General features: G+C 43.1%; 3 protein-coding genes across 5 annotated transcripts; 2 read left to right on the top strand and 1 right to left on the bottom strand.

Moving 5' to 3' along the window:
• The first annotated feature begins 114 nt into the window (after positions 1-114).
• c3h19orf53 (chromosome 3 C19orf53 homolog) lies at positions 115-2,131 on the top strand. The gene is made up of 3 exons (XM_041933163.1): positions 115-216; positions 764-819; positions 968-2,131. The coding sequence occupies exons 1-3, from the start codon at positions 126-128 to the stop codon at positions 1,112-1,114; spliced, it is 294 nt and encodes a 97-aa protein (XP_041789097.1). The 5' UTR covers positions 115-125; the 3' UTR covers positions 1,115-2,131.
• A 451-nt stretch (positions 2,132-2,582) lies between these two features.
• Positions 2,583-5,008, bottom strand: si:ch211-196h16.12 (regulator of G-protein signaling 5). The gene is made up of 5 exons (XM_041933162.1): positions 4,703-5,008; positions 4,554-4,613; positions 4,406-4,458; positions 3,188-3,342; positions 2,583-3,060 (listed from the first exon to the last, which is right to left on the bottom strand). The coding sequence occupies exons 1-5, from the start codon at positions 4,744-4,746 to the stop codon at positions 2,893-2,895; spliced, it is 480 nt and encodes a 159-aa protein (XP_041789096.1). The 5' UTR covers positions 4,747-5,008; the 3' UTR covers positions 2,583-2,892.
• Positions 5,009-6,173: 1,165 nt separating this feature from the next.
• LOC121626785 (calcium-binding mitochondrial carrier protein SCaMC-3-like) lies at positions 6,174-14,991 on the top strand. Of its 3 annotated transcripts, XM_041965470.1 has the most exons (12): positions 6,174-6,440; positions 7,771-7,987; positions 9,961-10,084; positions 10,214-10,301; positions 11,146-11,257; positions 11,399-11,557; positions 11,726-11,878; positions 12,611-12,724; positions 12,854-13,021; positions 13,103-13,250; positions 13,565-13,747; positions 14,181-14,991. In XM_041965470.1, the coding sequence occupies exons 2-12, from the start codon at positions 7,793-7,795 to the stop codon at positions 14,189-14,191; spliced, it is 1,455 nt and encodes a 484-aa protein (XP_041821404.1). In that variant the 5' UTR covers positions 6,174-6,440; positions 7,771-7,792; the 3' UTR covers positions 14,192-14,991. The 3 variants fall into 3 exon arrangements, with proteins under 3 accessions (XP_041821404.1, XP_041821398.1, XP_041821412.1); XM_041965464.1 differs by having other exon boundaries at positions 6,175-6,440; positions 13,565-14,988; XM_041965478.1 differs by lacking the exons at positions 6,174-6,440; positions 7,771-7,987 and having other exon boundaries at positions 10,064-10,084; positions 10,214-11,257; positions 11,396-11,557; positions 13,565-14,987.
• Positions 14,992-15,112: the final 121 nt, after the last annotated feature.

The raw sequence follows: 15,112 nt of genomic DNA, 5'->3' as shown, positions 1-15,112 counted from the left end.
AAACGCAGCTTTATCAGCCTGTCATTGAGACTCCTGTAGGTGGCGGTAATGCAAAAACGAAAGACGATAACTACAATTGGAAGCAAAGAAGAAGAGCAACGCTTTGCGTATTTCCGGTTAGCAAAATGGCTCAAGGCTCACAGAAGTTTAAAGCTCAGCGGCCAGGAGCCTCTAAGAAACAGCAACAAAACAAACAGAAAGGACCAAAGAAAGGAGGTATGCATTAAAAATATTGCCTGTTATCAAGTGAGTCGCTGAAATAGGTGTGGAATGTATTTTTAGTCAAAGAACATCAACATGTGACCTGCACGGAAACAGCTGAACACGTTGTTAAAGCGGCTCATGTTTGATGTGACGTCCTCCAGATCCTGTGTTCAGCAGCTCAGCGACAGACTAAACGAATGCCTTTGAAGGCATGTGGTCAGTGGCACAGCTGCATATTATTTACCTACCATAGGTACCTACCTACCTACCTATCTATCAGTTTCCTATGACAATTAACTTACCCAATTATTTAACTTAGCTTTTTAAACTCAGATGTTTGGGAGATTTGCCTAATATTGAATAGCTGTTTGAAGCTTTGTGTGTGCAGGGCTATAGTGACAGTACTAAAGTTAGGACTGTTTTCTGGTAATACAGGCAGGCAGTCTGTTTTTCAGGCCTGTCTAATTTAAGACAGACAGATTTTCAGCAGGCGTTTTTATTAATTATTTTAAATAGCATTTGGAAATTTAACGATGATGTTTTTTTTCGTTTTGTAAAGGGAGGATCATTGCACCTAAGAAGGCTCAAGTGGTTCAGCAACAGAAGCTGAAAAAGGTGAGGACAAGTTTCAGAAAAAACTGACCGTAGCACAGTGGCAGTTTCTCTCAGCCCTTCACCAATCTGAAGAATTTAGCAATGAACACATCAGTGATCTTGATTTATCATGTGCATTTAACATGACAACCTCTGCTGTTCCCTGAAGGGTTTAGAGGTTGCCATCAGGAACAAGATTGAGCAGGAGGTGACCCAGAAGGCAAGCTCGTCCCTCCACAAGCCACTGAGTGTGCTTAAAGGGTCTGAAGGTAAAGGCAACCCAGGAGCAGCCCGTCCAGGAACCAGCACCAAATAGGACCTGATACACAATTGCACACCTGCAGACCTGAGGCTGTGCTAAACTTATGGACTTGGGATCACTGAATGACACTGACCCCATGATTCAGAATTAAGATTTATGCCAGCTGTCCTGTTGTTTTTGAATTGTGAATGTTTCAGCTGAATTCAGACATGTAGAAAAGTCAAATAGTCCTTCTTGAACAGATACCAATCAATAGTTTTTCAGTTTACAAAGAAGTGAATGAAATAAGAACATGCATCACTGGGCCATACAAATTTCATAAACTTCCACTAGGGGGCACCAGAGGACTTCATTGACTTATATTTGTTTGCTTCTTTTTTCTCATCAAAAGTCATGATTAGACAAGAAACCATACTTTCACTTGCCCTTTAGATCGCACCACCCTAAAAGCAGTTTTCATTCTATCACATAATTATGTGACTGTACAGAAAACAAAACAAGGAAAAGTGAGAGGAAAAAGTGGCTCGACATAATGTTTGTTGATAAAATATAAGAATCAAAGATAGAAACTAAAGGTCTCTATAAATTCCTTCACATTTGCTAGCTATTTTGTTGTCAGTTTGAATGCAAAGTCTAAGTCATGAGCCCATATGTTTCAGTGAGCTCAAACTGCTGGTGTATCTGGAGCAGTTACATGGGCAGCCCACTGCTCCCACCGGCCGCCTCTGTGTTGAATCAGTGACAAAGAGGGACAACTAGTGCTTGTTTACACTTTGGGATTCAGTAACATTATTTTGAGAGTAGATTAATATTTACAGAATTTTTTTAAAGAGTACTCAGTGATATTATACAGTCGAATGTCGTTGTCAGACTCCTGGTGCAAAGTTTAAAAAGGCTCAGAACAAATGCAATACAACCACAGATAATGAATGTTGTATTTCATTGTTCTTTTCCAAACCTGGCGCCTACATTAACCACAATGCACCTCAACTGCTGACTGGTCAATCAGAGATTCAGGTGTATCATGCTAAAAGTGGCTAACGTAGTCACAGCAACTCCACACCCCCAGGTTTTGGGTTTTTTTTTTTTCATTTTAAAAATTGTAGTCTTCAGCCCCAGCAGTCGCTGACTCAAGTGACACAAAAATTAAAAATAAAATTGGAAATTCCCCTTTAATGTATGTGTGGATATTGTTTGATAACACTGTGATGCACCATTGCATCCTGCTTTAAAGTAAGGCTCTATTATTGTGGACTAAAAAGCCAACGTGAAGAAGCTCAGCTGGGGCGTGTCCAAGGTTGTTTGTCTTCAATAAACACCATCATCTGGGGAAGTGTGCCTGACTTTTTAAGGTCACCCTGTTAGACCAGCACTGTGACCGCAAGCAGCCAGTGATATGGCTGAATACTGTTTAAACTGTTTTAATGTCAACAAACACTCTCAAGCAGCCTGTGCCAGAACAAGTTTAGCAAGCTTCTATATGAAAACATAGTTTCTGTACAGTATGTATGTAAATAAACACTCATTGCTGCCATTAAACACCACATCCTCCCTTTTATGAGGTATTTATTTAAATCCTTTGTGGATGTCACTTGTAGCTTATTTACTCCAGAGGCACAATCATCTACGTAGGCTTAATACTTGAGGTTTCTATGCAAGTCTTTTTAACAATGTCTGCAACTCAGTGCCAGTACAATAACAGCATGCATACAGTGCACGATGAGGACAGCACTACCATGTAGAGAACGATCACGAAACAAGCTAGCTGTTAAAATACAAGATTCATCAGCACTTCTATCTAAAGCATGACTGTCGTAATACGCAGCGTGTGTCTAGAAAGCCTTAATGGCCTCCATGCATTGAGGGGAGCGCAGGAACCGTGGGAAGGAGTCTTTGGCCATCAAACTGTAGATCCTCTTCTGGGCCTTGTCGAATGTGTCGGCACACAGAGAGTCCACCACACTCAACACAGCCTCCCGAGTCTCAGCGTCCAAGTTTACCTGAGGGGAAAACATGATGAAAACGTTTTCTTTTTTACTCCTGACTGCACACATCACCAAAACCCAGTCATCATTTGTATTATGTGTTCACACACACACACACACTTCTATCACACTCTCCACTAACCTCCTGTGGGGCGTCAGGGTTGATAAACTGGCTGTAGATGCTGCTGGCCTTGGTCTTTGAAGGAGAAACCCTGTAGTCCTCACAGGCCAGCCAGAACATGAGGTTCTCCTCGCTGAACTCCGAACGCAGGAACCCACGAAATGCCTGCAGACCACCTTGGAGAGAGAAGAAGGAAAGAAAAGGAGAGGAGGATAAACCAGAGGGAGGGGATCAAAGGTGAGACAAATCAAGAACAGTCAATGTGAGAAAAAGTTGCACCCAGTTCGTGCCTTAAATTCAGCCAAAACATCCACTCAGAGACTCCCATGCTTGCTTGGCTCTTTGATACAGCAAAAATAAACCCTGAAGGCAAACACAAAAAACAAAAATGAACTTGTGTGATCAAAAAATTATGACCACTGCTTAAAGTGATACTCCAGTGATTTAGTGGTGCATTTCAGTAAGTTCATGGACTTACGTGAGACATAACAAAGGGTCGATATTAAGGTCAGGTCAAGATATCTTGACTTTTAGTACCTACTGTGAGACCAGCTCCCAAAACGCTGGATACCTGGTTACCTCGAGGGGAATATTCCCACATCTCATGAGTGACTCTCAATATATAAGACATGGATTTATTTGTAAATTGTTATACAACCCCGATTCCAAAAAAAAGTTAGTGTAAAGTGTAAATAAAAGTAGGAAGCAACCACTTTCAAATGAGCTGTGTTTATTGACAATGTGTTTACAAAGTGTTCCTGAGCCCATGTAGTCCCATCCTTTATACAATCATGTGTTCACAAAGTGGTGAACCTCGCTCCATCCTCGCTTGTGAGCGACTGAGCCTTTCTAGGATGCTCCTTTCATACCCAATCATGATACTATCACCTGTTACCAATCAACCTGTTTACCTGTGGAATGATCCAAGCAGGTGTTTTTGAGCATTCCACAACTTTCCCAGTCTTTTGTTGCTCCTGTCCCAACTTGTTTGAAACATGTTGCTGATGTCAATTTCAGAATAAGCAGATATTTACAAAAAGGTCAAATAGGAGAGGTGAAACATTAAATATGTAGTCTCTGTACTGTAACTTATAAACAACAGCAGCCAACTTGCACACAAGTGACATTAAATGGTAATAGCAGTGAATGCTTAAATATTGTGTAACAGTAACACAAGTCTAACTAAATGTTTTTTGAAGTGGTGTTCAAAGACATCAAGGAAAAAAAAAGCTTTCTTACTTTTGGTGTTCAGCAGAGTTTCCAGGTCCTGAAAAGCTTTTCCATCCTGAACCCTGAGAAGAGAGACAGAAACAGTTGAGCGCTGCTGTGCGAGCTGTCAGATGAGTGGATTAATACTCGTCTGAAACGTGGGTTTCAGCAGGTTTACTTGTGGTGCTTGTGGTGCGTCTCTGCCAGATGGCTTAGCTTCACCCGCATCTCTTTTGCCCTGAAACACACAGGCGCAGTTAATAATACAAAATCTGCAAGCAGGTAATAACATATTCACATAGAAAACTTGATGACCCAGTTACTTACTTCTCCAGGCATGAGGAGGGCAGGGAGGAGAGCCCCTTACACATGGAGGTGCGTAGTTTGAGAAAACCTGCAAAGGGAAAATGAACGGAGCGAGCTGTGTTTGACTGCACTAGATGAGTTTTTGAGTCAGTCAGTCAGTCAACTTCCCCAAACTACAGTGTCCTGCTCTTATATATCCAACCAATCTGTCAGTCTGCTCCCCTCAGACCAGCAGGTGTAGAGAGATGGAGCTGAATAGAGGTGAAAACATCTGAATGAGAGAGGCGGTGTACGTGCTCACAAGCCATGTAGCCCTGTCAACAGCAGATACAAAGCAAGTCAACACATATAACTGGAAAATTAAAGCAAGGTGACTTCCTCTGTGTGTGTGTGTGTGTGTGTGTGTGTGTGTGTGTGTTTGGTCAAGGATCATTAATAGCCTTAAAGTCAGTCATAAACAAAACCTAGATTGGCCTTTTCAGTGTTTGCCTCTAGAGAATGGAGCGCTGAGGGAGGAGCAGGTGGGCGGGTAACATCACTCCTCTCTGGAGAGCCGGTGACCTGCAGGATGGAGAGGTGAGTGTTAAATGTTGATGGATAAAGCTCTGGACCACATGAGACAAAACACCTGTCAGGATCATTAACTACAGTATGTCTACAACAACAATAATGCCTCTTTGTCCTCCCCTCCTTCCTCTTCTTCTGTTTTCTTGCTCTGATTTGTTGGTTGTTATGTGGCTCTCTGCAGTCAAGGCTTATCTGTATATCTCTGCAAATGATGTTATTTCACATAAAAAGGGGGGAAAGCCTCTCTGTACGCACAATGAATTTGAGCATGTATGAACATTTTGCTGCATCACAACCAGATTGGAAGCTAACTGTAGCCCCACATGCAACTTGCACAGGTGTAATGTGGGAAACTCTAAGGCTCATACAGACTGACGTCTTGCATCCAGCAGTTAAATGTTTGAAATGAAAAAAATATATATTTTAATAGAAAATTATTTTTCAAAGATGAATATTTTTATATTTCTTATAAGGGCTGGAGGATTTTAAGTTAATGGAGCAAAAACTTTAACAATAATCATTCTGAAAATACTCACAAGAAAAAATACTGTCTCAAAATTTTACTGTAAAAATGATGAATGAAGTATCATCAGCACACACACACACACACACACACACACACCCTCTATCTCTCACTCTTACATTCACACATAAGCAGCATTTTAATGTCAGGGCTGGTTGATGGTGAACACATTTTCACGACTTCATATTCTGTTCCCGTTTTCTGTAATGATGCATCATATTTCATAAGTGAGTAATAATAACAGCTGTTTCTAAAACACTGGCTTTGTGAAGGATCTTTATTCTGTCTTTAGAGTGTTGATCGTTAATAAACTATATGAATAAGTGAGTCAGTCCAGAGTGGGCGGCTCGAAGCCGGTAAGCAGCGGGGGCACCCTGCACACACACGGGTCTGACTCCCCCGCGCTCGGCAGCTGGCTCCGCCGCTGGGGGACGCCTGTTTCTCGCTTCCTGCTTCCTCAACAGGAGTCGCAGAGAAATCCACATGACCGAGCGATCGATAATAGCGAACCCCGATCCTCTCTGGATCCGCTGAGTCCAGAAAGAGCTGCTCGGTGTCAAATCCGGTTCCAGGACGGACTCGCATCCAGCTCGGAACCCGCTGGTCGCTGTCGTCCTGATCCTCTGCATCCCACCATGGGCGGCGGGTCGGTTTGGGGATAAACACACAGTGAGTCTCAAAATGGTCTGAAAGGTTTTTATTATTTGACCGTAACAGCGTCCAGAAGAGTGTGAGGATCCGGTTCAACGCGGTCATGAATGTGTTTGTTGTGCTCGTCTGCGTGGATCAGCCTGCGCCAGTCTGAGCTTACAGCGTTATCAATAAATCGATAATAATCGATCATATCGCCAAACATCAGTCTCTACTCCACTTAGGATGTTTGTAACCCAAGAAATGACACGTAGAAAAACGAGATCCCGCCAGTTCTGCAGATGAACAGCGATGAAACATTGGCTCAGGACGAACCTGAACGTGTCCTGTCATGTAATGTGACCTTTTCAAGCAACTCCACTTATTCAGCTGCAGCTGCAGGCTGCGGGCGGCTGCCCCCGTGTCCAGAGTTTTCACAGTAGACACAGGAACATCCAGATATAATGTGATCTCTGGGTCAGCCTAACTCGGTGCCTTCCTGAACCCCTCTCACCTGCTGCAGAAGTCTGCCTGTGGTCCGCTCAACCACAAAGTGATGTTTCTCCTGTCTTCCATTTGAATAATTGTCGGAGTCCCGAAAAACTAAAATGATCATTTAAAGAAACAAAAAGCAAAGATTAGAGGAATGTTTGAAATTACTTACATTACATTACTTTATGCCTTTGAAATATTGTTTTTTTTTCTTTCTTATTTTCTGATTTTACACGCTGAAGCACTACTGCTTCTGTGAGATGTCATAGGACTAAAAGATGTGTTACTGGCATAAACAGTAAACATATCAAACAAATCAAATATCTAAATAAAGTGGTTACAGTGTACGTGGTCGGTTGTGAATGTCTGGAGACAGTGTATTCCCAGATTAATTGGATTATAACATGAATTATAATCCCTGTGCAGCCCTGCCCGCTCCTTATCTCTGTATGAAGCTTGAGGCTTGAAGCTACACTATCTGATGGTAGCCTAACTCACTGAAATCTCCAATTGAACTGTTGCCAGCAAGTTGAATTGTGGGTAATGTAGACACAAGGTTTTGAGGAGGAAGAAGATTGAAAAGCAACTCTGATTCTGCTGCTTCAGTTTTAATCCTGTTATAAAACTGTTAAATCAGTTAAGTTCTCTTTTACTGACCCCTCAAAATCACCTTGCGACCTGTTGTGCGGTCCCTCATCCCCAGGTTGGGAACCACCGGTCTAACTAAATGTACATCACAAATTTGGAATAGATCGATTATGCTGTTTGCCTTGGATGCCCTTTTTGAAAAATAAATTTGTGTTAAAGCTTTGGCTGATGGAAGATCTGTTCTCTGTCAGACTGTGGTGGTTGAACTGATGACCATGTATCCCATCAGCTGACTCTGACTGGAACCAGTTATGAGACCCCAGTGGACTTGGCTCCCCTGGGCACGCTGCCAGGACAGCAGATCCTCTGGTCCGGACCAGGAGAGGGAAAAGCGCTGGGCTGCGCTGTTCGATCAGCTGGATCTCAACAAAGATGGATACATCGACATCCTTGAACTGCGGAGAGGGCTGGCAGGCCGAGGCCTCTCCAGAGGCTCCCTGGAGAAGGTAAGACAGCTGGACACCTGCAGCACACACACCTGTTTGTTGGCTGGGATATCATGCAGTAGCACGTGTTTGTGGGGTGAGTGTTACATATAGATTATATCACATTAAACAAATACAATTGTTAATATTAAGGCATTTAAAAATAACTGCCAGTGTTGAGGGGTAGAAAACAGAAGAAGTACAACAAATAAACAATTATACAAAATAAAATCAGCTATAGGAGGCTATGTACATGATATACAAAGAGTATAAAAAAAAGTTGTTGGTCAGTGGAATTAGGGCTGGTCATCTGACACAGTGTCACCATCAGTTCTCTACTGAAACTGTGCTGAATTAACCAACACGCACAGAGCGTTTCCTGGCTGCTTCATAGAATACCTCAGTTGTTATTCTTGCTTAAAAATTCAACTAGAACTGGTCTGTTTGCAATCATTTGTTGCTGCACTGGTGACAGGGCCACTGCTTAAACCAGTCCTGGGATTTAACCTGTCCCATGCCTCTGTGTGTGTGTGTGTGTGTGTGTGTGTGTGTGTGAGAGAGAGAGAGAGAGAGAGAGAGAGAGAGAGGTGTTTACAGGGATTCCTTCTAATAATAAATCAGAGAATCCAATTATCTCTCCTACCCACATTAAACATCCAGTGAAGGCCTGTGAGGTCCTTCCGTCTTTCATTCGGAACCTGATCCTGCTGATCTGTTTGTGCAGCAGCAGAAGACAAGAACATCAACAGCATAACTTTATTGTGAACACACAGTCTGTCACTCTCCTCTCAGTCTGTCTGTGACTGTTTGTTTTGGCAAAAAGTGTGTGGGTCACTGCCACTTCCTCCCATGCTGCGTCTCTCTCTCTCTCTCTCTCTCGCTCTGTGTGTGTGTGTGTGTGAACATATTATGTTACTCATGTGTATGGATCATAAACATGTTTACACTGCCACATTATGGGGACCCGCCTCCATTCGGTGTCAAAATGCAAGTCCCCACAATGTACATCATTAATTGTAGATATTAATGTTTAGGTGAGGGTAAGAGTTAGAGTGTGTGTGTGTGCGTGTGTGTGCGTGCATGTAAAGGGCAGCATTCTGTCTATTTTTGTACAAGGAGCCGGGTTTGTAAGATGAGAGAGATAACCTTTCTCTGGGTCCCACACTCTTCACATCAGATCAGATGTCTTTTCATGTATGGATCTTTGTCCAGAGTTTCATATAGTGTCAGTAATGCTTATTGAAGCAGTTGGCATCGCCTTTTTTACTCCACATGTATGTATTTCGTGGAGCTTTATAGTCTGCCCCCACTTTTCCAAAACTTCCAGACAATATTTCAGGGATGGGACCGGATTATAGGTGAAAAATGATCTTTTCCACAGTGATGAGTAAATTCTGATCATGTCATAGTAATATAATAATATGCAATTACAATGTTGAAAATACAGTTAAATGTCCACACTGTATTTAATGAGAAAACCTTCAACATAAATTCTCATTAACAGCTTTGATGAATGCAAAGCTTCCAGCTGAATGGTGACACTGAGATATTTTTGTAACATTTGCATGTGTCCAGCTGATAAATAACTGAATGAACACATTCCTCAACTACACAACATGCAGCTGCAGCATTGTTTGTCCAACAGGTGGCAAGGTAGAGCAGCATTTAAAGAGCGCAAACCTGGAGTGCAGCCGTGATGTGGTGGTTTCTCATGTGTTTCTGCTGATAAACCAGGCAAACTTCTTCTGTTGTGCAGAATTAATCATAGACTGCCTTTACAATAATCCAACAACATACTGTGTGATGCTCCCAGTGTGGACACGCTAAAATATATTTTTTCCTGCTAGCGGTTATAAAGACGGGCCAAGCAGCTCTCTGAACAGAAAGATACAGACGAGTAATTTATTCATTCATTTGTTGTGCTTGGGTTTACAACCTACCTTCTGGCGAGCTGTAACTTCGTCTGTCCCTGCTCTGACTGTCTGTGTTTGCAGATCGTGGAGGCCGGGGACACCAACCAGGATGGAGTACTGGACTTTGAAGAGTTCACGCAGTATCTTCGCACCCATGAGAAACAGCTCAAAATCATGTTTAGGAGCCTGGACAGGAACAATGATGGTCTGTAGCAGCCCACAGTACACACTGAAATAATAACTGATGGTACTGTTACCTCAAAATGTTTATATCCACTCTATCCGTTTCTCTCGTTTCTCTCTCTCTTACTGTGTGTGACTGGTGGATTTGCAGGTCAGATAGATGCGGCGGAGATCCAGCACTCTCTGCACACCATCGGTGTGAACATTAGCCTGGAGGATGCCACCAGGATTCTGCAAAGGTCTGCGGACAATATGTTCATGTCTGATATAACAACACATCAGGATCCAAAGTGTCACCCACAGAATAAAAAAACATGTCTTGGCTGTTAACAACGCTCAGCACTGAAAATGAATGAGCATTACCCTCACATATTCCCACCTGTGCTGTCAGGTGGTTTAAAACATGGAGGAAGTTTCTTGCCTTACCATAGGCTTCAGTGACCTCAAGGGCTTGGTTTGGGATTAACCGCTTTCATCTTAACTGGCTAGCATAGCATTTCAGACACCAGTGTATATGAAAAGTCTAAAGGATTAGCTCAAGGTGAGAATCCAGATTTCAGCAACAGCCAAGATACCGTTAAGTCATTTTTCTGTCTCGTAAATTCACACAAGACAACAACTACCACTTCCTCCTAAAACTGACAGATTTTGGGATGATGGCAGAACATAGTGGTTGGCCAGATAATCAAAGCCTGGATGATACTTTCCACCTGATATTCCTCTTCATTCATGGTCCCACTTCATCTCCTCTCAGATAAGTTGTTTGAAAATCAAGGCTTTCACAACTTTTCCTGCACTTAGGACTAGGAAAGTGGCTGATTGTTGAAGTAAATCTTTAGAGCTCAATAATTGTCCTTTTACTTCGAGCAGGAGCTGCATTTTGCACTTTACTGTCTTTAACATAGCTTCAGTTTTGCACATTCAGTTCCTCTGTTAGAACAGACTGTGGTAAAACACAGTGTTATACTGCCGAGGCGTTAAAGGATTCCTCCAGGAGCAAATAATGGATCCTACGTCCCCTCTGTAACTCAGTGAGTACCTGCTCTGTGAATTTCAGAACTCACTTATGCATCTGTTACTCAGAATGGACAAAGACGGCACCATGACCATTGACTGGAATGAATGGCGAGACTACTTCCTGTTTAACCCTCTCAGGAACATGGAGGACGTGGCACGCTATTGGAAACGGTCAATGGTGAGGTCACACACACCTTGAACAGGAACGGCGTTGTGTACGACTGGGTCTGATTCACCTCATACTGACAGACACGTGTTTCCCTTTTGATGTTCCACCTCATAATTTCTGACCGCGATCTAACCACCGCGGGCCCAGTAGATGTTGGACATAGGTGAGCAGCTGACAGTCCCAGATGAATTCTCTGAAGAGGAGAAGAAGTCTGGCTACGTGTGGCGGCAGCTGATGGCAGGAGCCATGGCTGGGTCTGTATCTCGGACTGGGACCGCCCCCTTGGATCGCCTCAAAGTCTTCCGACAGGTCAGTGAGGGGCCGTCATCTCTCAGATCACTCTGAACCACATGGTCATTGAACGCGTCACTGCTCGTGTGTGAAGTGTTCAGTTTGTGGCGGAGAGCTTTTGAGGTGAACCTCCCGCCGTTGCTGCCGTACACAGACCGCTCCTCTCTCTCACTCTGACTCTGCCAGGTTCACGGCTCCACTGATTTTAAAGGGAATGTGCGGAGCAGTTTTCAGTACATGGTGAAAGAAGGGGGACTGCAGTCGCTGTGGAGGGGCAATGGAATCAATGTTCTTAAAATCGCCCCAGAAACTGCTATCAAGTTCACAGCTTATGAACAGGTGGAGTAGACTTGAGTCCCTTTTTTTTGCAATTAATTATTCTCTCTTCCTCCTGCATCTTACTTTCTTTCAGGCGTTTCTGATGATTTCTCATTGTGTCTCCAATGTTTTAAAGATTGTCATTTTTTTTTCTCTTAACCAACTGCCCATTCATTTGCCCACCCGCATGTTTAAAAGAATAGCTTTTCTGCTGTCTTACTGAAATTTAGACGAGAAAACTACTAGTTTACTAGTCTCATGTCTTCAGAAGCTCGTTAGCTTAGCTTAGCAGACTGGAAACAGGGGCAACAGCTGGGCTGGTTACCCTGGCAACCTCACAGTTGCAAGACTTCAGGAAGTCACAGCTCCTGACCAACAGTCTGACACAGAACCCCTCGTACAAACCGCCACGGGATGTTTTTTCACTGTCTGTTTTTGTACAGATTAAACATCAAAATGTGACGTGTTAATTGGCAAGCTTCACCAATGAGATGTTGGTAGGTGGATTCTGTCTCCACCTGCCTCCAGTTTTTATGCTAAGCTAAGATAGCCATTGGTTGTTGCATCATATTTATTGAACAGAACAGAGTGTTATCGACCTTCTCGTCTAACGCTCAGCAAGCAAATTTCCCAAAGTGTCTAATTATGTCTTGAAGCAACATGTTTATATTATCGGTTGTTATCTGTCTGCGATTACACCTCTCTTAAATTATGTTAACTTTATTCTGTCCTTGGCTCTATAATGCTGCATAGATCAAGAATGTGATGCGTGGCAGTAATAAAAGCAGGACTCTGAGAGTTCATGAGAGGTTTGTCGCTGGCTCTTTGGCTGGAGCTACAGCTCAGACGGTCATCTACCCAATGGAGGTAATATCAGGCTCATACACACATAGAAACAACATAGAGTTTCAAGAAAACACACTTTCTGGGTTGTATGACAAGTGAAATGAGTGACGCATTTTCTCTTTTTCTCTCATCTCTTCCTTTTCCCTGCAGGTGCTGAAGACCCGTCTCACACTAAGAAAGACAGGCCAGTACTCAGGGATAGCAGACTGTGCCAAACAGATCATACAGAGAGAGGGTGTCACGGCCTTCTATAAGGGCTATTTACCCAACATGCTGAGTATTGTCCCTTATGCTGGCATCGACCTGGCTGTCTATGAGGTCAGAGAGACATGAAAGCACGCAGCTTTCATACTGCGTCTCCTTAGTTTGTACGTTCTTCTCACTCCCTCTATCCCACAGACTCTGAAGTTTGCCTGGCTGAACAGGAACAGAGGTTTGGCCGACCCAGGGGTCACGGTGCTGGTCGGCTGCGGTGCCATTTCCAGCACCTGCGGACAGCTAGCAAGCTACCCGCTGGCCCTGATCCGCACCCGAATGCAGGCACAAGGTCAGAATAACTGTGGTCATGCTAATATAGATACAGATGGGTGGTTTAGTGAAAAAAACATTATAAGTCTAAGTTAGGTGTTGGGCCACAATGAGCTGCCAGAAGAGCTTCAGTGTCCCTGTAGATTCTCAGAGTCCCTTGAATGGGAATGTGTGTGTTTATTCAAACACAATTATTCCAAACGATACGACGAAGAGACGATCGAGAGCAAACATGGCTTCAGTGCATCAGCACCAGGTGCAATCAGTGTTGCAGAGTTGTCTAGTGAGAGACCAGAATGTGTCGGTGGAGCTCATCTTTTTCTCTTCCCTCAGCTTCAGTGAAGGGAGCCCCGAAACCCTCCATGGTGGCCTTGGTCCACAACATCTTGACCCAGGAGGGTGTGGCTGGACTCTATCGAGGAATTTCCCCCAACCTGCTGAAAGTCATCCCGGCTGTCAGCGTGTCCTACGTCGTCTACGAATACACAAGGATAGTCCTGGGAGTGGACATTGAGGGTAGGAGGAGTGGGAAAGGCGTAGAAAAAGGTTAAATGGTCTGGGGTGGCTTTCAGCTGCAAGCACGCACAGATCTGTTGGCATGAGGATTTGAGCCTTGGACTGTGGATGTGTGATTAAAAGTCAGAGTTTTCAGGGTGAGGACGATAGGATGGAAAATGAACAATGGAAGGAAAGAAGAAAAAAACTTCATAATTATTTATAATCTGTTGCTCACATTTGGACCTCACCTGAACTGGCAGCTGCTGTGATGAGTTTCACGTGTGATATATTGCATTGCAATGCATGCCAGCGGTTGTGTGAAAGCTAATCAACTAGCCTCCTGCTACTGCACTGACTTGACAGATGAAGACTTGCATGAACTTGCCTGAGAACGAACAGAACCAAACTTGAAAGCTATGTTACATTCCTACAGTATTATCTTTTCTCCTAGGTGGTATATAGAGAAGATAAAGGATTTATAGGAGGACTGATCCAATTTCCTGTTCTGTAAGTGAGGGGAACCTGAAGTTGCTGCACGCTGGTGGGGTTACAGAGTCAGGACTTTGATTGACTTGTCTTAAAGCAATGTTACAAATACTGAAGTACAGAAAGAAATGATAAAATGACAACAGAATATTACTGAACCTAACTATTTAATGACAGCTGAAATGACTGATGGTGAAAAAAGGAAAAGGCGCTCTCACGTCTTTTTTTTCCTGGAAGGGTTACTACTGGGTAGAGCTTAAGAAGGACTTCATATTTTACAGGAGTGAAACTACCAAAGCCATATCAAGAGACATAAAGGACTCATGATACCCTCTAATAAGAAATGCAGACGTTCCTATGCAGAGACGTGTGTTTGTGTCTGTTTTCTTATGTTTGAAACACTCTACTGGGTCCAGTGCCACACAGTATTGTCATAAAATGTATGCAAACAATGTCCAGGTTTAACACTATAGTTAATAGTTAACTTCTATCATGAAACAATAAGAGGTGAGATTTAATGCCAATGAGCAGTTTTGATGTGTCAGTATTTATGATGGAGTGTGCAAATAAAAGTATGCCAGGTGCCGCCTTTGTTAAACAAATGCCATTGAGTTTCTTTCTGAAAAGTGAAATGTTGTAAACAAGTAGCTTTCCTCACCAGTTTGTCTTTATAGGAGTATTAGCTCCGCTCAGCCCTGTTGCCATGCAACTGTAGCTAAGGATGTCACATTGTTACTGTTACAGTGCTACTAATTGTAAAATAGATTAAATACATTTCTAAATAATAAATGGCTTCATGCACCTAGGCAATTAAGATGTCTACCTAAATGATATAAATACAGGTTCAACAGGGTCTGAGCTACACTCCAGCCAGCCCACCTCCGGCCCACAAGGTGG

This window comes from Chelmon rostratus, chromosome 3 (assembly GCF_017976325.1).
Source record: "Chelmon rostratus isolate fCheRos1 chromosome 3, fCheRos1.pri, whole genome shotgun sequence".
Taxonomy (NCBI): domain Eukaryota; kingdom Metazoa; phylum Chordata; class Actinopteri; order Chaetodontiformes; family Chaetodontidae; genus Chelmon; species Chelmon rostratus.
The sequence above is the reverse complement of the archived record's forward strand: the minus strand, read 5'-3'. Positions and strand labels throughout refer to the sequence as shown.